The sequence below is a fragment of the Sciurus carolinensis genome, chromosome 1 (genome assembly GCF_902686445.1).
Source record: "Sciurus carolinensis chromosome 1, mSciCar1.2, whole genome shotgun sequence".
In the NCBI taxonomy this organism is placed as follows: Eukaryota; Metazoa; Chordata; class Mammalia; order Rodentia; family Sciuridae; genus Sciurus; species Sciurus carolinensis.
In genome coordinates this window covers 1,569,657-1,587,462 of record NC_062213.1, presented here as the reverse complement: position 1 = coordinate 1,587,462, position 17,806 = coordinate 1,569,657, and the positions used below count along the sequence as shown (strand labels likewise).

Genomic DNA, 17,806 nt, shown 5'->3' with positions numbered 1-17,806 from the left:
CCGGCCGGGCTGGCGAGACAAAAGGGAGGAACCCGAGCGGCCCCGCCCCCGAGCGCCCCGCCCCGAGCGGCCCGCGGGCCGGCGTCAGGCTCCCGCGCCCCGGCGGTCTGCGCCGCCGCCGCTATGTACCCCGCGAGCCCTCCGGCCGGCCCGGCCCCTCACTTGGCCCAGCACTGCGACCGCTGTCCCCCGCCCGGGCGCCTCGTGGAGCCACCGCGGACCCCCTTGGCCTCCTCGGACTCCGTCGCGCGCCCGCCGCACGCCGCGCCCGGGCCGCGGCCCCGCGTGGCAGTGAAGATGGCCTTCCGCAAGGCCTACTCCATCAAGGACAAGCTGCAAGCCATCGAGCGCGTCAAGGGCGGCGAGCGTCAGGCCAGCGTGTGCCGAGACTTCGGCGTGCCCGGCGGCACGCTGCGCGGCTGGCTAAAGGACGAGCCCAAGCTGCGCTGGTTCCTGGACCAGCTGGGCGGCGAGGTGGGCACGCAGCGCAAGAAGATGAGGCTGGCCAACGAGGAGGAGATCGACCGCGCCGTCTACTCGTGGTTCCTCACGCTGCGCCAGCACGGCGTGCCGCTGTCGGGGCCGGTCATCCAGGCGCAGGCCGAGGCCTTCGCGCGCCAGATCTACGGTCCCGAGTGCACCTTCAAGGCTAGTCATGGCTGGTTCTGGCGATGGCAGAAGCGCCATGGCATCTCCAGCCAGCGCATCTACGGCGAGGCCGAGCCCCCGCTTATTGGACCAGCGCCCGGCCCACCAGTCAAGGAAGAGCCCGCGCAGCCTCCAAGCGGCGCCCCCCTACCCGACCGGGCGCCGGGCGCGCCGCCCCCCGCCGAAGGCGGCTATGGTGATGAGCAGATCTACAACGCCAACGTCACTGGCCTCTACTGGAGGCTGCTTCCGGAGCAGACCGCCCCTCCGGGCGCAGGGGACCCTGGGGCGAGGGTCTGCGGTTGGCGCGCCGACAGGGTGACAGTGCTGCTGGCCGCCAACTTGACGGGCAGCCACAAGTTGAAGCCTCTGGTCATCGGGCAGCTGCCCGACCCCCCCAGCCTGCGCCACCACAACCAGGACAAGTTCCCAGCCTCTTACCGCTACAGCCCCAATGCTTGGCTCAGCCGCCCGCTGCTACGAGGCTGGTTCTTTGAAGAATTTGTTCCCGGCGTCAAGCGCTACCTGCGTCGAAGCTGCCTGCAGCAGAAGGCGGTGCTGCTGGTCGCCCACCCGCCCTGCCCCAACTGGGCCACCAGGATGCACGCCCTGGAAGAAAGCGAGGAGACCCGTAGGCGGTGCGGGCCAGAGCCCCTAGGCCCCCCGGAGGAGCTGCAAACACCAGATGGTGCTGTACGGGTTCTCTTCCTGTCCAAGGGCAGCAGCAGGGCACACATTCCTGCACCTCTGGAGCAGGGTGTGGTGGCTGCCTTCAAGCATCTGTACAAGCGGGAGCTGCTGCGGCTGGCAGTGTCCTGTGCTAGCGGCTCCCCACTGGACTTCATGCGCAGCTTCATGCTTAAGGACATGCTGTACCTGACTGGCCTCTCCTGGGACCTGGTGCAGGCAGGTAGCATTGAGCGCTGCTGGCTGCTGGGCCTGAGGGCCGCCTTCGAGCCTGGGCAGCAGTCAGCGCACCAAGCCGAGGAGGCTGCAGAGCACAGTAGGGCGCTCATCGACCTCACACATTTGGCTGCTCTGGCCCACAAGCGCCTGGCACCAGAAGAGGTGGCCGAGTGGCTGCACCTGGACGATGATGGGGGCCTCCCTGAGGTCTGCAGAGAGGAAGTGAGCCCTGCCTGGCCCCCTGCCTTGGCCCCTCCTGCCCCTCTATCCCCAGCCAGCCTGCCCTCTAGCATGGGGGGTGGGGAGGAGGAGGAGGAGGAGGCCACTGAGCGTGGTGGAGGGTTGGCACCCACCGCAGGGGAGGCTGTCTGGGGGCTGGAGACCGCTCTGCGGTGGCTAGAGAGCCAGGACCCCAGTGAGGTGGGACCATTGAGGCTGGTACAGCTGCGCTCACTCATCAGCATGGCCCGGAGGTTGGGGGGCATTGGACCGTCCCCAGCAGTTGCAGATGACAGTGTGTGACCACCCTGGCCCAACAGCCTTTTTCCTACATTTGGAGGGAGAGACATGCACTATCTCACATCTCCCTCTCCTCCCCCTGAGGTGACCCACCCCATGGGCTCAGGGGTCACTGGGTCCAAGCCCAGCCCAGCTTGGAGGGACTCTTTTGGAGAAGTGTTGTCCTGCCCCATGGTCTGCAGTCTTCTGCGGGGAGAGCCAAGAGAGAGGCCGTGGCTCACACTCTTCCCTGAGCAGGCACACACATGGGGTTCCCCTGAACATACAGGACACACAGGCACAGCACCTGAGAGCAGCCGACTGTGCTTTTGCTCTGGCCCCTGTGGGGCTTGCATTCTCCGCTCCCCCAGCAGGTGGTGTTTGACTGGATGAGAGCTTCGCTCCAGTCTGCAGCCCTGGTGCTACTCGGTCCTGTCATCTCAGTGGGGAAGTAAACCACTCGTTTGCTCTTTTTTTTTTTTTTTTTTTTTTGTCCTAAACACATTAAATCTGTTTTTAAAGGTGCTCTTCAGAGGGGGCCATGAGAACAAGGGCAATGTAAGATGGTCTCTGTGTTACTTCTGCCCTTGCTCTAGAGACTACAGGCTCCCGTGGTGCTGGATCAGGCCGATTGATCACAATGGAGTGGTAAGGGGAGGATGGACCCAGTACTGAGGTTCCAGATGCAGCGGGGATTGTAGATTTCTGTTCCACTTGGATTTTAAGTCCTTAAGAAGATTCCATTCTGAATAGATCTTTTATTCCATTGGTTTGGCAAGTGTTGAGATTTGGACCCTGATTGATTTCCCCATTGGCCCCAGAACACTGTCTAACCCAGGGCTGGGATCCACATAACCTACCTCGGAGCAGGCCTGGCAGTGGCAGCCACCTGGGGACAATCCACAGTGCCTTAGTGCAGCCCCCTTGGGCTCTTTTTGCCCCAGCCACCACCAAACTTTTTCACCTCTTGACACTGCCAGAGTGTGGCAGAGGAGCTGCTTCCGGAAGCCCAGTTTGAGAGAGGATAGAAAGGGCCAGGTGACTGTCCAGCACCATGCCATTCTGTTGCTTTGTCCAGTTCTAGATTCAGAAATCTCCCAGTGGTCTGTGACCAAGAGGTGTCCATGCCTTTTGCTGCTTTGGCAGGGAGGCTGCCCTGAACCTTCGTGAGGGGTCAGGGGCCAGGGCTGAGGAGGACTGCATGTCCTTACCTGATGTCCTAGTGGTCTAAGCCTTGAACGCAAGAACGGTGAGTGCAGGGGCCTGTGCACAGACAATGTTCATGGACCAGAAGGGCTGTTCACTGGCAATGGAGCGGCTGGAGAAAGCACCCCCCAAAGTGAGTTCCACCAGGTCTGTGAACAAACAGCTCCTTGGAACTGCCCAGACCCAGGGAAAAAAACAAAAACGTGTTTGTGTTTGTGTGGCACACATACACATGTGTATTGTACATTTTCCGAATCAGAGACTCTGGGAGAAAGAATCAAAGTTCAGTTGTCCAGGTTTAGGTAGCAGCCTCCATCTATGCCTGCTGGAACTCATGTGGCCACCTACATGTCCAGCCTCCCTGAGCCTGCAGACCTAGAGTCTTCAGTGGTCAGGGCTGACTGAGGAGCCCCCGCCCACGTAGCTGGGCCTGGGCCTCGGGAGACCTGATGCCTTTACACCAGCAGCCTTCGTACCATGCAGCACCCAGGCTGGGAGCTGTCACTGCGCCTCAGGTCTGCCTTCAGGGCTCTGGGGAGAAGTGGACCTTGGACAAGGAGCATGGTCAGGACTGCACCCAGGCCCTGGTGTGCATGCAGACTAGGTGGCCTCTAGTAGCAGCCCTTTGGCCAGAGTTGGTGTCTAAGAAACCAGGGGTGAGACCTCTTGTTTGCCATCTGTACCATGCATCTCACAAGGACACTCAAGGTCTAATGGGGTCCAGGTTTGTCCCTTTGGCACCAGCTGACCTCTGTAAACAAGGCAGGTGCAGGCTGGTGGGGTTGTGGGTTTGTGTACTGGCTTTTGCTGGTCCATGGAACCACCCCAAGAGGGCTCAGAAGGGTGGTCTTGGGCTGGGGATGTTGCCCAGTGGTAGAGCATTCGTGAACCCTGGGATGGATCCTGGGCACCACAAAAAAAAAAAAAAAAAAAAAAAAAGTGTTGGGATGCACTGTGGGGCCATGGGCAGTTTCAGATGGTTGACCCCTGCTTGTGGAGAAGCTGCTCTGCTCTGTTGCCCAGCCTTGTGGGCACCCCCAGCCATGGACCTCAAGGACTCCTGGGGGCTCGCAGTGGAACAAAGATGTTGAGGAGGAATCTTAGCCCCAGTCAGCTCTGCCACTGGCTCACAGCCACCCCATCTCTGGGTTCAGCTCTCTCGTGGGGACACCCCAGGGTCTGTGGGTCCCTTTAGAGGGTTGCATGCTCTCATGGCTGCATACCCACCTGGCCTGTGCCCCACTGCTGTTCCCTGTGAGCATGTGAGTTTGCCACCCCTGGCTTGAGATATGGCAAGTCAGCGAGGGGGCTGAAGCTGCAGTTTCCTCCTGGGCTGCAGCAGTGCTAGTGTGGCTGCTCTTGCAGGTAGTGCCCCCTGCTTCTGGGTCATTACCAGAGCTCCTGGGCTTGACCAGAGAAGAGGCAAATGCAGGTCATTGAAGTCACCACCAAGCCACTGTTCCCAGGGGAAGGAGATAGCTTGCAGCAGTCACAGGCAGCCTTACCCCAGGGGTCTGCATACTTGGGGTGACTGCCTGAACATCAGTTGGGCTGTGGATGAGAGGGAGAGGAGGGGGCGCTCCCTAAGCTGGGTGGATGGTCCTCCAGGGACCTGATCCACTTACACTACTTGGTTGGAATTGCCTGTGGTGAATCCAGCAGGGCCTGGCAATCTGGCCCTCACTGGCTGTGCCCAAGGGTGACACTTGACCCCAGCAGTGTATCCTCAAGACCTTAGGCATGTGAGGTTCATGCAATGTCCAGGGACCCTTCCTCTAGCACTCAGTCTGCTCACAGCTGAGTTCTCATGGCCACACAGCCCAATGGCACTTGTGTAATAAATGTGGAACATGTCAACTTTGTGAGCACCCTTTTCAGTCTTGTTTTTGTAAACTCTTGGTCCAGTGCTTAAATCTGGAACACTGCATAGATTGCGGGGCATGAAAGTGGAGCAGTAGTGACTGAAGACGGCACCCTAGTCACAGCCATTGGTTTCCATCTTGAAAAGCAGTCATTTTAGCCTGGCAGCATACAGCAGAAGAGGTTTGGATGGCATGATCACAAAGCCCTGTCTCCCATCCAAGTTGCCCTTCTTGAATAACGAATGTGTCTTTGTCTTGGGCCACACCTGGGTCTGGGACTTCATCACGGCCTGCAAAAGTTCAGGAGTGGGCACTAGAGAGGTGTTTTCCACCTCCCAAGATGAGCCCACCTGGCTCCCAGGTGGCTCATTACAAGGATTCTCTTGCTTGGCAGGTGGTTCTTAGGTGGGCTGCCCAAGGAGTTCCTCCTTGGTGCAGCCTACGGAGGACCTTGGAACCCCAGCCAACCCAAGCTTGGCATGGCCTGAGCAGGGTCAGAATACAGGGAAGTGGGTGATCCTATGTACAATGCACAAGACAGTGACCTGCAGCCAGAACGGACCCTCTGCCATCCTCATTGCCTACACCTGCTCCTACTCTGAGGTACGTCTTCAAGCTCAAAGATCCAGGAGAGGGCATTCCAGGCACTGGCAACTTAGTTTCCTCAGCCTATAATCAGAAAAGTTTACCCAGAGCTCTGAGATATTCTTTATTCCTACTTCACAGATGAGGAAAGCAGGCTTGCCCTTCTGACAGGTGAAAGCACCAAGCACTCACTGGCTGAGAGCAGCCATCTGCTGGCCAGGAAAGGGGCTGGGGGAGAGTGAGTGGGGCGGTGTAGAGCAGGAAGCATGGCCGAGAATTACAGATGGATGAAACGTCCTGCTCCTGCTGCACAGGTGCCACTAGCCCTGCTTCATAATGTACCTGCTATCACCCAGCTAGCAGGTGGCACTGCAGGAGCCCCCCAGTCACACACCTAGGTGCTTGTTGCCCAGGATCAGGAGGCTGGGGGTGGAAGCAAGGGAGGGTGCAGCACCCTGGAGTCTGGCAGGCCAGGCCCAGGAGAGAGTGGCAGAAGGACAGGTGGTGTCCAGTAGAACGAGCAGACCTGCAGGCAGCAGGCCAGGCCCTCCCTACTCAGTGGCCTCAGAGCCCCAGTCCTCGATCTCATGGCCTCGCTCCTCTCCTGGTCCTAGTTTTTCTGACCTGTGGCTTAAGAGTCCAATCCCGCACAGGTCAGTGCAATGATGCCCAGCCACAGGACCTCTAAGAATTCTGACCCAGGAGGCCATCCGAGGGCCTGGCTCCACCTGACCATGTGTCAGGAGCTTAGGGTCCACAGGAGGGAGATGGGGAGGCTGCCTGGCTGGAGGCTGGGATCTCATCTCCCAGATCTTGAGCAGCCCCTCTGCTTGTCCACTGCCCACCTGGTGCTGCCCAAACACAGGTGGACCCAGCAGGCACAAAGCCCTCTCAACTGCAGCAGGCCAAACCTACTGGCTTTATGGAGGGAAGGGTGCATCTTGTGCAGACTCCATGTAGTCCTATGCCTGTCCTGGAGCTGTGACGAGAGAGCTGGCCAGTGCTATGGAGCTGCAAGATACCTGAGGAAGGGCCAGCGCTCCAGGCCAGGCCCAGCTGCTCCTGCTGCCAGCAGCTCTGCTCCTGACCTCCAACCGTCCCAGAATGCAGGCCCTTGAGGAAAAACATCACCCATTATGGCGGGCTCATTAGGGTAAGGTTACCACTCTGATGAGTGGGAGGTCCACATGGGTGGGGACTGCATTTATCTGGGCAAGCGGAGAGAGGGTGAGACACTTGTGTGGGATGGAGAAGAACTGTGGTCCTTAGGGGAAGGGGAAGGAGAGGACTAGGTGGGGCAGGCCTGGGCTGGCAAGGAGGCCAGTGTGCCAAGAAGGGCTGTTCTTGGCACTCGGGCTGTGGGTGGAAGGACCCATGGCCTCATCTGGAACCTGGGCCTCACTTCCTGCTGAGCTCCTTGGCCCGGCAGGTGGCAGCTTCCACAGCACTCATGGTAGCTGCTCGCAGCCCACCTTGCTCCAAGGCATGGAGCCCATAGATGGTAGTGCCAGCTGGTGTGAGCACATCTGTCCGTAGCTGGGCAGGGTGCTGTCCCTCCTGCTGCAGCAGCTTGGCTGTCCCCTGGGGAGAAAGATATTAGGGTGGTCACTCAGGGGAGGTGGGGTAGCTCCATGTTTCCCCAACCTTGGTCTAGGATTGCAGGCCTGCCTCCCTGCCCACTGGACATGGTACAGGTGGGACCTTTCCAACATCCCTCTGGGAAGACCCTCACTCACCAGCAGGGTTTGGGCAGCAATGCGGTGAGCCAGAGCACTGGGCATGCCCATCTTGATGGCGCCTTCAGCCAGGGCCTCAGAGAAAGTGCACACCTGTGGCAGCAGCGTGGTGGAGAGGTGGCATCAATGCTGATCAATGCTGATCCCCCCTCCACCACCAAACAGAGCTCCCAGCCTTGAGAAGGCTCAGAACCTCAGAAGCAAGGCCCAGATCGTGACCATGGATGCCCAGGGCCAAGGTCAGTCTCAAAGATCACCAAAGCATGAAGTTCTGAGGGGGAGGAGGGCTCCCAGGAGGCCTGGCCCCAGCACTTGAAGCTCCAAGTGGGCAACTCAATACTCACAAAGGCCACGCCACTGCCACTGAGGCCAGTGTGGATGTCCACATAAGCCTCAGGCACTTCCTCACACTGCCCACAGGCCTCCAGCAGGTTCTGCAAGAGTTTGGCCTCGTTGCTCCCAGCATGGCGGCCCCGGGCCATCACCATGGCCCCCTCCTGGACTATGCAGGGCAGGTTGGGTGAGACCCGTAGCACTCGTGTGTTTGGGGGCAGCAGCTGGTCAGAGAGAGATCAGAATCAGGCAGCCTGTGGGACTGGGCCCTGCTTGGCAGACATGTCTTAGGCAGCTGCAGGTTCCAGTCCCCACGTCCCAGGCAGTATTAGGAGTGAGCCTTCACTCCGGCCACCTAAGCCAGGCAGACTGCCTGGCTACTTCTGCAGGCTCGCTAGGAAGCTGTCTGCAGCCCAGTCCGACCAGCAGAGCCTATGCTGTGGTCAAGGTCACCCCCAAGTGTTGCTCACCTCCTCCAGGGTGCTCAGGGAGACCCCAGCAGCCACAGAAACCAAGACATGCTCAGCAGTGACCACAGGGGCCACCTCTTTCAGGACAGCTGGCAGGACTTGAGGCTTGGTGGCGAAGATGACCAGTGAGCAGCTCTGCAGAACCTCCTGGTTGGAGTGAGTGGTCTGGCAACCCAGAGCCTGCACAGAGACACCAAGACCAGGACCAGGGCTGCATGAGTGGGCACCTTCCACACCACAAGCTGCTCTGCAGCCCATGAATCCCCCACAGACCTCTTTCACTTTAAGTATCTGCATCAGCCCTGCTCTCAATGGCCAAGACTCACCCACCTGGCCCTGTTCTTCAAAGACAGGAGCCTGCACCTTCCTGAACCTTCCAACCCAATAAATGCCCATGCCCAGCCTTGCCTACCCCTAACACAGCACCTCCCTCTACAACCTTGACTTTACTCCTGGCCTTTGACCTCCCCTTCCCCAGCCACCCAGACAGTCTCAAACCACTAAATAAGCTACACTTTTGAACCTAATGACTGTCTCAGAGGGACAAATCATCTGGGCCCTACTCACCCGGAAGTGGCAGAGGTTCCTGTCTGTTGGTGCACTGGCCAGCACCTGCTTAGCTTCCACCTTGCCTGGAGAAAAGGCAAAGGTGGAGGGCCAGTGATGAAAAGGAGGAGAGGGAATGGCTTGGAGACCAGAGGTCAAGTCATCAGATCCATCCAATTCCACTTGGCATTCACTGCCACCCGCTAGCTACTGGACACAGGGGCCATGAGTTTGCCTGGTCCTGTGAGGACACAGGTGCCAGGGGCCCCAGCCTCCAGGGAAGGGATGGCTGCCTGGAGCACTTAGATTGTTGGCCTAGGAACAGACCTCAGAGGGAGTACCAGGCCTAGGGATGGGGGTGGGGAGTGGGTACAAAAGGAGCCAACAGAAGGTTCAGAAAGCTGGGCTTCCTTGGAAGAGGAGTGTTGCGAGGAAGTCCAAGAGGAAGATAAACGCCCATTGGCAAAAATCATCTGCTTTTGTGGGATATGGGGGCGGGGAGATTGAGCCAGATTTCTGTAAGGTGGACAGGAAGACAGAAATGCATACCACGGCCCTGAGATTCAGGAGAACCATCAGTTTTGCCTGAGACATGTGGTAACATATTTTCTGATTGTGACCCCTCTGGACTTTGAAGTATGGCCGAAGGCAGAAAGCCAAAAGTCACCAGCTCCCGTAGTTTACATGTAAAGGTTTCTAAACGTTGTGCAGTACATGATTAAGGTAGCAGTAATGCCCCTTCTATATACTAGCAATCCTCAGCTGGGATATATCCCCCGCCCAGGAGACACTTGGTAGTGTCTGGAGACTGGCTGTCACAACTCAAAGGTACTGCTGCATCTAGGGAGGAGAGGCCCACAACGCCAAACGCCCTTGGATGCACAGGAGAAACTATGTGGTCTAAATGTCCACGTGCTGTCCACCATTGGGAGTGGAGCCGGCACACAAATAGAAAACAGAATCAGAAGCTCAGGAAGGCCAACTGGACCAAGGCCATGAGTCCAGGAAGTTGGCCATAGATGCCAGGGTAAGTCAACGCTGTCCAAATGAAATATGGTTTGAATCACATATGTTACTGTAAATTCCCTAGCAGCCACTTAAAGACAGTAAGAAGAAACAGGTGAAGTTCACTGCATTCTTCACAAAGTATACAACGTGGTATCTGTCCTAAAACACAAAACCACATACAGCCCTACGCGTGTTACTTTCCCGTTCTGACCCTCTCCACACCGGAACGTTCTTTATTCTGCTCATTCTCGACCCGAGTCCAGCGGCCGGTTTCACACGTGGCTCAAGGCCACGGTCGGGCCGCAGCTCTGGCCGCCAGAGTAGGAGCCAGGTCTAGAGAGGGTCCGCGCCACGCCGGGCACAGCCGCAGCTGGTGGTCAGGCAGCTCGGCCAGCCCCCGAGATCTTGGGGGCGTGGGGGCCATGGCAGCCCCGGGAGCTTGCTGCCCAGGAGCCCTCAGTACACAGCACCCTCCAGGGCGCGCCCTTCTCACCCGGCGAGGTGACCTCTTCCCACAGGGGAGCCCCCAACTAGTCCCGGTTGCCCCACCTGCTCGGATGAGGCCCTGTGCAATGGCCTCCGCCATGCGGCCCGCGCCCACGAAACCCACGCGCAGGCGGCTCGGCCCTGCAGCAGCCTCCATCACGCTCCGGGATCACTGCCTGCGAGGCCCGGGCGATGAGCCCGGCCCCTCGCGGCTCATTGGCTGGAGGAGCTACGGGGCTCCTCACCGCCTTTTGCGGGGAAGTCGGTGGGCGGGGCGCGCGAGTGCACCAGGCGGTGCTGCAACAGGGAGCTGTGCTGGGGGCTCTGGACCCAGCTGGGACCTGGCCTTGTTTTTCCCTGACTGGATGGGGGCATATCACTTAGCTCCTAAGACTTTGCTGTCTGTCCACTGAAAATGCGGACGCCAATGATATCCAACCCTCTGGTGGTTGGAGCTGACCTATCAAAAAGCCAGGCCAGACCCACCCCACACACCCAGCTCCTGCAAAGGGCTAATGAGATGAAGGGCCAATTTTGGCCCAGCTCTTCTAGAGTCCCAGGGAAGTCAGCTACCAATCACCAGCCGCAGGCCTTCCTCATGATACCAGAGAGCCCATTGAGCCTGCCCAAATCCAGAGCCTGCCTCTTACCCTGAGATCTGAAGGTTCAAGTGAGAAGACCCTGGTGGGCAGGCCCAGGGGTGAGGTTTTGTTTTTTTGTTTTATGTTTTTTTTTTTTTTTTGGGGGGGGGGGGCGGGGGAGTGCTGGGGATTGAACCCAGGGCCTTATGCTTACAAGGCAAGCACTCTACCGACTGAGCTATATCCCCAGCCCCAAAAGGGTGAGGTTTGACTAGGATGCAACTGGACTGCTGCAGAGGCTCTCTGCCTGCACCTCAGCCCATTGACAGCCTGTGTTCTGCAGCCTCCTGCTGCCCATGGCTCCAGCCTCCCCAGATCCAGAAGCTCTCAGGGGCTGAGGATCCCAAAGGAAAAATGGGTCCCAGGACTGGCCGGACAGGAGGAAGTGCTGGGTGTGCAGGATGGCTGAGCACAGAGCTGCTGAAAACAGGCCTGTGTAGATGTACTTTATTGGCTCCCAGAGGAAGGACAGCAGGCCCAGAGTGAGTGGCTGGGGCAGTGGGGGAGTGAGGTGCTGGTGCAGGCCTTTATTTCCCTGAGGACGGGCATAAGTGGGTCCCTGCTGGACAGCTGCCTGGAACCCCCTGGCAGAGGTGGTGGGGTGTGGCCTGGGTGGCTGGGCAGCGTCCTTGGCTCCTGGCAAGGTCTGAAGGTGGTGGGCACCAGGCTTTGCCAGCAGTGCCTGCTCCTCTGCACAGTTCTACTTCCGGGCCTGCTCATAGTTGTCAGTGAACCAGGCACAGGTCTCCTCTACAGCTGTGGGTGGACAAGCGAGGGCTGGTGAGCAGGTGAGGGCTAAGACCGCAGTGACCTGCAGGACACAGGGAGGGTGGAGGCCCTAGGGACACAAGGAAGTCACTTCCTCTGAGATACAGTGCCCTGCCTCCCAGGTGGTACAGGGTTCTGAGGTCTGGTGACCAAATCTGCAGGGCACCCCGCCCCTGCATCACAGTAGGAAAGCAGAAGCCACAGCAGGGAGAAGAAGGGAGGAGCAGTGGGGCTCCAAAGCCAAGGAGGGCGCAAGGCGTGGGAGGTTGCCAAGGGGAGGACACAGGACAGGGAGAGGCTCACCCTGCTTGAAAGGTGTGAACCGGAAGTCAGGTAGGTAGCCCCGAAGCTTGCTGTTGCTGGCTGTCTTCTTAAACTGCCCGTCTGACTTGGTTGTATCATACTGGGCACCTTGGTCAAGGCTGCAGCAGAAGGTACACCCCACCTCTACCCTGCCTTAAATCTCTGCCTTTCTGGGAAGTGGGGAGCCTGGCAGAGATAGCAGACTCCCTCCAGCTGCCAGGGCAAGTACCACCAGAGAACAAAATGATGTTAGGTGCCACTGTCCCACACGGGGGCTGCAGTTCCATTCTAGAGGGCCCCACCAATAGCCTGATCTCTGGAGGCAAAGGATACAGTGACTTCCCCATGGAAGCCCATGGCCTCCATCACAGCCTCAGCTGCCTCCTTGATGGAGACCTCATCTTCCTCACCCACTGTGGGAGCAATGGGCAAGGGCCTGTCAGTCTCCTGTCCAGCCCCTCATGGGTATTTCTGCCCCCACCCCTTTGCCAGCCCTCCAAGACAGACAAGTCCTACCCCACTGTAGGGATGGGTGTGGGGTTGCAGGTGCCCACCTGAGAGGATGATGGGTTCCACCTCACTGTACTCCCGCAGGACCCAGACGAAGAGCCGGGCCAAGTCCTGCAGGTCAGGCGGGCAGATCAGACCCAAGTGACAGCCAGGGGGGAGCTGAGATGGCCACACTATCTCTGCTCATGGGGGCACACCCAGGAGGGTATGGGGCTCCTCCTCCAGGCAACCCTTTCTCTTGCTGAGTGCACAGCTGGACCAGGGACTCCCAGGCGCCCACGGGGACTCTGCCAAAACTAGGAACTACTCCCCTCCCCTTCCTTCCCAGGCCCCTCACACCACTGCCTCCCCATCAGTCCAGCGGGCCAGCCTTGGGGTGCTGCTCCTCCTTATACACACCAGTGAGTATATGAACTGCCTCCGTGGCTTCCCTGTACCCCACACCGTCAGGGCGGAGCCGCTGCCTGCAGATGCGGGGCAAGAGCAACTGTCATAAGCACTCCAGCCACCGTGAGCTCCTCTCTAGATGAGCCAGGGACCCATCAGGCCGGAACCCTAGGAGGACACGTGCTGGGCAGCTGCACTCACTCTTTGCCAGGTGCACCTTGTGGATGAGGCCGGGCAGCACGTGGCCATCCTCAATGTTGAAGTTGTCGTGGGGTCCAAAGACGTTGGTGGGGATGACAGCAGTGAACGTGCAGCCATGCTGCTGAAAATAGGCCCTGCAGAGGCCCAGTGTCTCCTGCCTCATCCCAGGACAAACCCCACCCCACCCACAGTGGGCCTCTTACAGATGAAAACACCAGACTCAAGAAGGCAGCCCACCCAGCTATCCCACCCACCAGAGCTTGAGCCCTCTTTCCCCTCTCCCAGGAAGCCCTGGCCAAGACAGCGAGGAGGACCTGTTCTGCACGTCAATCATCCTCTTGGCGTAGGAGTACCCAAAATTGCTGTTGTGGGGTGGCCCATTGTGGATCTGTGGGAGCAGAAGATGCACTGAGGTTCCCACTTCCAGGCTCCACCCACACACCAAGTTCCGCCCCCAAGGGCCCCCTCACCATGGTCTCATCAATAGGGTAGGTGGTCTTGTCAGGGAAGATACAGGTGGACAGGCAGGAGACCACCTTGCAGGCGCCCACCTCAAAGGCAGAATGCAGGACATTGTCGTTGATGTGCACGTTCCTCCTCTGCAGGGGTGGAGCAGGGCAGGTCAGGCTGCCCAGGCAGGAACCCAGTCCCTTTCCACTCCTTCAGGGACAGAGGTGGGGACATATTCTGGCCCCTCAAGACAGTACCTGTGCCTGTTCCTCCTAACTCCTCCTGGGACAAGACCAAGCCTCTCAGCACAGACCTTACTGAAGCCACTATCCCCACCATAGCCACAGAAGGGTCTGGTTCTGTTCTGCCTGCCTGGGGTTGCTGAAGGCCGGGGAGGTGGTAGAAGGGGAAGGAGCTCAGGAAGCCTAACCCAGCCTGGTGGAAAGTCCCTCCACTCTCAGAGGAGCTCACATCCAACTCTCCTTCCCTGTGGCCCCCTGGCCCCCCATGGCTCCCAATTTCTTTTCCTAAGTTGACATGAGACGGCCACAGCATTCAGACTGGTCTCAGAACAGGGAAGAGGTTGGTGGCCAGGCAACCTGTTGGGGAGGCTGAGATAGACAAGGAGGGCCCTGGGTGACAGTGGTCCTGGGCAGTATCTGGTGGGAACCTCTGATCTCAGTGCTGGCACAGGCCAGCCAGGTCAAGGCTGCTGCCCACAGGCAGATGGGCCAATCAGCAGGGGTAGAGCCCTTACATTATGCCCCCTCCTCCCAGGGCACAGACACCCCTGTACCCCAGAGAGCATGATGGGCCTGGTTCAGGAAGCAGGACCCAGTCTCAAGACACATAGTGAATGATGGCTTCTTTCAGATCCCCAACACTGCAGACTGACTTTTTTACTGATACAAATGCCCCCAGGCCCACCTCCATGCCCTCTTCCTGCAGCACCAAATGTGGTTCACTGGGAGTGCCTCAGGAGCCACCCCCATCAGACTATGCCAAGCCCCAATCTCAGGGACTCCATGGGGTGGGAAGAGGAACCTGAGAGTGGAAGCCCTCCAGAAAGTTCTCAGAACCTGGACCCTGCCTTCCAGTACTTGCTGTCTCTCCCCCAACTTACCCAGAAGTCCAAATTGTATTTGATATTCCGGAACAGGCCCCCTACCATTGCAGCAAGATGGATGACGTGTGTGGGCTGGACCTTCTGGAACAGGGCTTGGGTCTGGGCTGCGTCCCTGGAGGAAGCCAGGTTGTCAGGGGACCCCTGGAGGCCTGAGGGAACTAGCAACCCAGTGTTGGGGAATGGGGGCAGGAGATGGGTGGGACCGTCGCAGGAGGAGCAGCCAAAAGAACAGTGGCAAGTTCCGTGCCTAGCTTGAAGGAATGGCTTCCAGGAAGGAATGGAGGATGTCTGCTCAGAGCCAGCACACCCAGGCCAGGCGCCGGCAAAGAGGCCAGACTTGTGGCTCCTGCCACGTTCAGGGGCAGACTCAGCCCCAGGCTTTTCCATCTGGAGAGGGGGTGGGAGGAGGGGCGTGCTTCTGGGATGGGCTCCACTCACGTGAGATCGGCATCTTTGGAGGAGACAAACACCCATTCCTCTCCAGGCAGGGCAGCCCCATCTTCCACCACCTTTTGGATGGCTCTGCCCACCAGTCCAGAGCCCCCTGTCACCAGGATCCGCATGGACCTCTGGGGCTCACCCATGTTGGTTGTACCTGGAGGGCCGAATGGGGTGAGGCCAAGGCCCTCCCACTCCAATCCTTCCATGTCCTCTCCCCTTGGGTCCTCTCCTGGGCAATGGACACAGGGGCAGATTCCCAGAGAGCGGCCACAGGCGGTCTGACAGGCCCTGCTGGACTGAATCAGACCACCTCATGGCCCTGCCTAGGGTCCATGGAGACCTGCAGGCTACCATTCAAACCACAGCAGCTGGGCCGAGAAAGGACACATTGTACCTACTCGACGACCAGAGTCTGGGCCGACAACCTCGGAGCTGGGGCTCCTGGGGCAAACCGTGGGGCTGCTCTCAGCCAAAGCCCGCAGGCCAGTCAGGCGAAGGGCGTGTCACTGTCTGCAGCCCCGTGCCCACCACGCCGCCTGGTCCCTGGAGGCCCTCGGGAGTCGGGTTCCTCCCCGCAGGCCGCCGGCTGGATGGCGCTGCCGCCCTGGAGGACCCAAACCCGGAGCTGGAAATCTGCTCCGGCCGCGGGGCCCCACGGCCACCCCGCCGCACAGCCGGCGGCCCTCACCCGGCTGGCCGCCCGCGCCGTCTCACCTGCGCCCGGCCCCCCGCCGCAGGCCGCTTCCGGCGCGCGGGGAGCCCCGTCCGGCTGCGCCGGCGCCTTCGGGCGCTTCCGGGAAGCGGGTCGGGCGCGCGCCGCGCGGGAGTGCGAGTCCCGGGCGCGTCCGCCGGGCCCGGGTCCCGCCGGCTCGGCTGGGGCTGCGCCCGCCCGCGCGGAGGGGCCCTGGCGGTGCCCGGCCCCGACCCCAGCCGCGCTGCCGGCCCGGCCCTCCCTGGGCTCCCCGCCGCCCCGCCGCCAGCCCGACCTCGGCGCGCGCCTGCCCCGCGTCCCGATGCGGCCGCGCCGGGAGCCCCTGGTTGTCTGCGAAAGGACAGCGCGCCCTTCGCTGCGGCCTGCGCCTTCCGTGCGGACCGTTTCCGATCGCCCCTTCTGCGAAGGGCCACGCGTCTTCGCGCGACTGGGCCAGCAGCCTTGGCTGTGCCACAGCGTTGCCCTAACCTGGGGTGCTGGTGACAGGCCTGTCCCCCACGTTCCTGGGCAGGAGCTCACAGGAGTTGAAAGCAACCAGTGGAGCCAACCGGTAAATAAAATGCACCCTGCCCTCCTACCCTGACATCTTATTATGAAAGTGTGTTTCCTAATGACAACCCTCAAATGAGGTTTCCATTTGACTGGAGGCCCACCGAACAGCAGAGGTGGTAGAGTTTTGTTTGCACTGACATGTCAGGGTGCCCTAGTGAGAGGTTGGCAGTGCTGGTTAATACAGAAGTCGCTGAGGCCCTGGCAGGTCCCAGCCCATCCAAACTTCCGGGGGTTCTGGAGACTGCTGTCAGCCTCAAGCGAAGTGGAGAACTTGTCCTTTATAGTTGAAGGAAAATAAAGACATCTTGATTTGTATCCAGTCCAGAAAATTTTAGTGTTTTAGTCTATGTTTCGGCAAAATTACTAATTGTTGTTATAGTAAAAAGTCACATCATTTATATTCTGAACAAAACAATAGTTAGTTTTTGCTGTTGTTTTTTCTTTCTGGTACTGGGGATTGAACCCAGGGGTGTTCCACTACTGAGGATCATCCTCAGCCCTTTTATTTATTGTTTTGGGACAGTGTTTGAAATACTAAGGTGCCACAAGGAATCAAATGGTGCTCTGAAGTAGCTCAGGAGGGCAAACTACTTCTGCAGAAGAATGTGCAAAGTCTGGCAGGAAAGCGCACTTGAGGGTGGGGGCAGACCCCCTCTTCTTAGTCCTAACAGAGCACTGCCCCTTGCGTTGGCTTATTTTAAATTTGGGGCCTGCAAGGGGAAGGGCTGTAGTTACAATGGCTACAATTGGATTTTATGTCCCAATCATTAAGGCTAAACACTATATTCTGAAAATGGACCACTGGACTTTCTAGTTCTCAAAACAGGGTCTCCTAAGTTGCCCAGGCTGGCCTCAAATTTGCAATCCTCCTGCCTCAGCCTCCCAAGTTGCTGGAATTTCAGGCATGCACCACTGTGCCAGGCTAGACAGTCTTTCTTAAGTCACTGTACTTCTTTTTCTTTTTTTTTATTTTAAAAATTTGGTTCAGTTTGTAGAAGTTTGCTCTATCGAGGCAGTATCATTTGGAATTGTCAATAAAATCCATAAAGTACTTTGATTTTGAAAGGTGCCATTGATTTATATATATCATATTCTCAGATTGTAATAGTTCACATATGATCATTTATCAGGATTGCAGAAGCCATACCAAACATTTCCATTTCTATTAAAAATCACTGCTTCCTACAGGAGGTATCGCAATACCAGACCTTTAAAACAAAAATGGCATGGTATTGGCACCAAAATAGACAGACCAATGGTACAGGATAGAAGACACAGAGACAAACCCACAGAAGTAGTTATCTCACACTAGACAAAGGTGCCAAAAACTTACAATAGAGAAAATATAGTCTCTTCAATAAATAGTGCTGGCAAAACTGGAAATCCATATGTAGTAAAATGAAATTAAACCCCTGTACAAAACTCAACTCA

The 17,806-nt window shown here is 58.3% G+C and overlaps 3 protein-coding genes across 10 annotated transcripts; 1 reads left to right on the top strand and 2 right to left on the bottom strand.

Moving 5' to 3' along the window:
- The first annotated feature begins 35 nt into the window (after positions 1-35).
- Tigd5 (tigger transposable element derived 5) lies at positions 36-5,121 on the top strand. Its single transcript, XM_047516735.1, has one exon. The coding sequence runs from the start codon at positions 124-126 to the stop codon at positions 2,074-2,076; it is 1,953 nt and encodes a 650-aa protein (XP_047372691.1). The 5' UTR covers positions 36-123; the 3' UTR covers positions 2,077-5,121.
- Positions 4,221-10,505, bottom strand: Pycr3 (pyrroline-5-carboxylate reductase 3). 3 transcript variants are annotated; one of them, XM_047516826.1, is made up of 8 exons: positions 10,348-10,505; positions 8,812-8,876; positions 8,245-8,424; positions 7,786-7,998; positions 7,442-7,534; positions 7,178-7,286; positions 6,728-6,818; positions 4,221-5,410 (listed from the first exon to the last, which is right to left on the bottom strand). In XM_047516826.1, exons 1-8 carry the CDS (start codon positions 10,439-10,441, stop codon positions 5,404-5,406), a joined length of 852 nt encoding a protein of 283 aa, XP_047372782.1. In that variant the 5' UTR covers positions 10,442-10,505; the 3' UTR covers positions 4,221-5,403. The 3 variants fall into 3 exon arrangements, with proteins under 3 accessions (XP_047372782.1, XP_047372773.1, XP_047372790.1); XM_047516817.1 differs by lacking the exon at positions 4,221-5,410 and having other exon boundaries at positions 5,522-6,818; XM_047516834.1 differs by lacking the exon at positions 4,221-5,410 and having other exon boundaries at positions 5,522-7,286.
- An 852-nt stretch (positions 10,506-11,357) lies between these two features.
- Positions 11,358-16,071, bottom strand: Gfus (GDP-L-fucose synthase). Of its 6 annotated transcripts, XM_047521349.1 has the most exons (12): positions 15,826-15,959; positions 15,510-15,715; positions 15,109-15,407; positions 14,668-14,782; positions 13,565-13,693; positions 13,409-13,482; positions 13,095-13,228; positions 12,906-12,970; positions 12,551-12,617; positions 12,330-12,409; positions 11,997-12,096; positions 11,358-11,681 (listed from the first exon to the last, which is right to left on the bottom strand). In XM_047521349.1, exons 3-12 carry the CDS (start codon positions 15,315-15,317, stop codon positions 11,626-11,628), a joined length of 1,029 nt encoding a protein of 342 aa, XP_047377305.1. In that variant the 5' UTR covers positions 15,318-15,407; positions 15,510-15,715; positions 15,826-15,959; the 3' UTR covers positions 11,358-11,625. The 6 variants fall into 6 exon arrangements, with proteins under 6 accessions (XP_047377305.1, XP_047377325.1, XP_047377317.1 ...); XM_047521369.1 differs by lacking the exon at positions 15,510-15,715 and having other exon boundaries at positions 15,109-15,265; positions 15,826-16,071; XM_047521361.1 differs by lacking the exon at positions 15,826-15,959 and having other exon boundaries at positions 15,109-15,265; positions 15,506-15,819.
- Between the last annotated feature and the right edge of the window lie 1,735 nt (positions 16,072-17,806).

What these genes read in the sequence shown, in the direction of transcription:
- Gfus (XM_047521349.1), bottom strand. Translation starts at nt 15,317, where the DNA reads ATGGAAGGATTGGAGTGGGAGGGCCTTGGCCTCACCCCATTCGGCCCT. An exon ending in GGAACCCATCATCCTCTCAG is followed by an intron (nt 12,410 to 12,550) that starts GTGGGCACCTGC and finishes TTGCTCCCACAG; the next exon opens with TGGGTGAGGAAGATGAGGTC. An exon ending in GCTTCCATGGGGAAGTCACT is followed by an intron (nt 12,097 to 12,329) that starts GTATCCTTTGCC and finishes CAAGGTGCCCAG; the next exon opens with TATGATACAACCAAGTCAGA.
- Pycr3 (XM_047516817.1), bottom strand. Translation starts at nt 10,441, where the DNA reads ATGGAGGCTGCTGCAGGGCCGAGCCGCCTGCGCGTGGGTTTCGTGGGC. An exon ending in GTGGCAGTGGCGTGGCCTTT is followed by an intron (nt 7,535 to 7,785) that starts GTGAGTATTGAG and finishes CTGCTGCCACAG; the next exon opens with GTGTGCACTTTCTCTGAGGC. An exon ending in GCTCCATGCCTTGGAGCAAG is followed by an intron (nt 6,819 to 7,177) that starts GTGGGCTGCGAG and finishes TTTTTCCTCAAG; the next exon opens with GGCCTGCATTCTGGGACGGT.
- Tigd5 (XM_047516735.1), top strand. Translation starts at nt 124, where the DNA reads ATGTACCCCGCGAGCCCTCCGGCCGGCCCGGCCCCTCACTTGGCCCAG.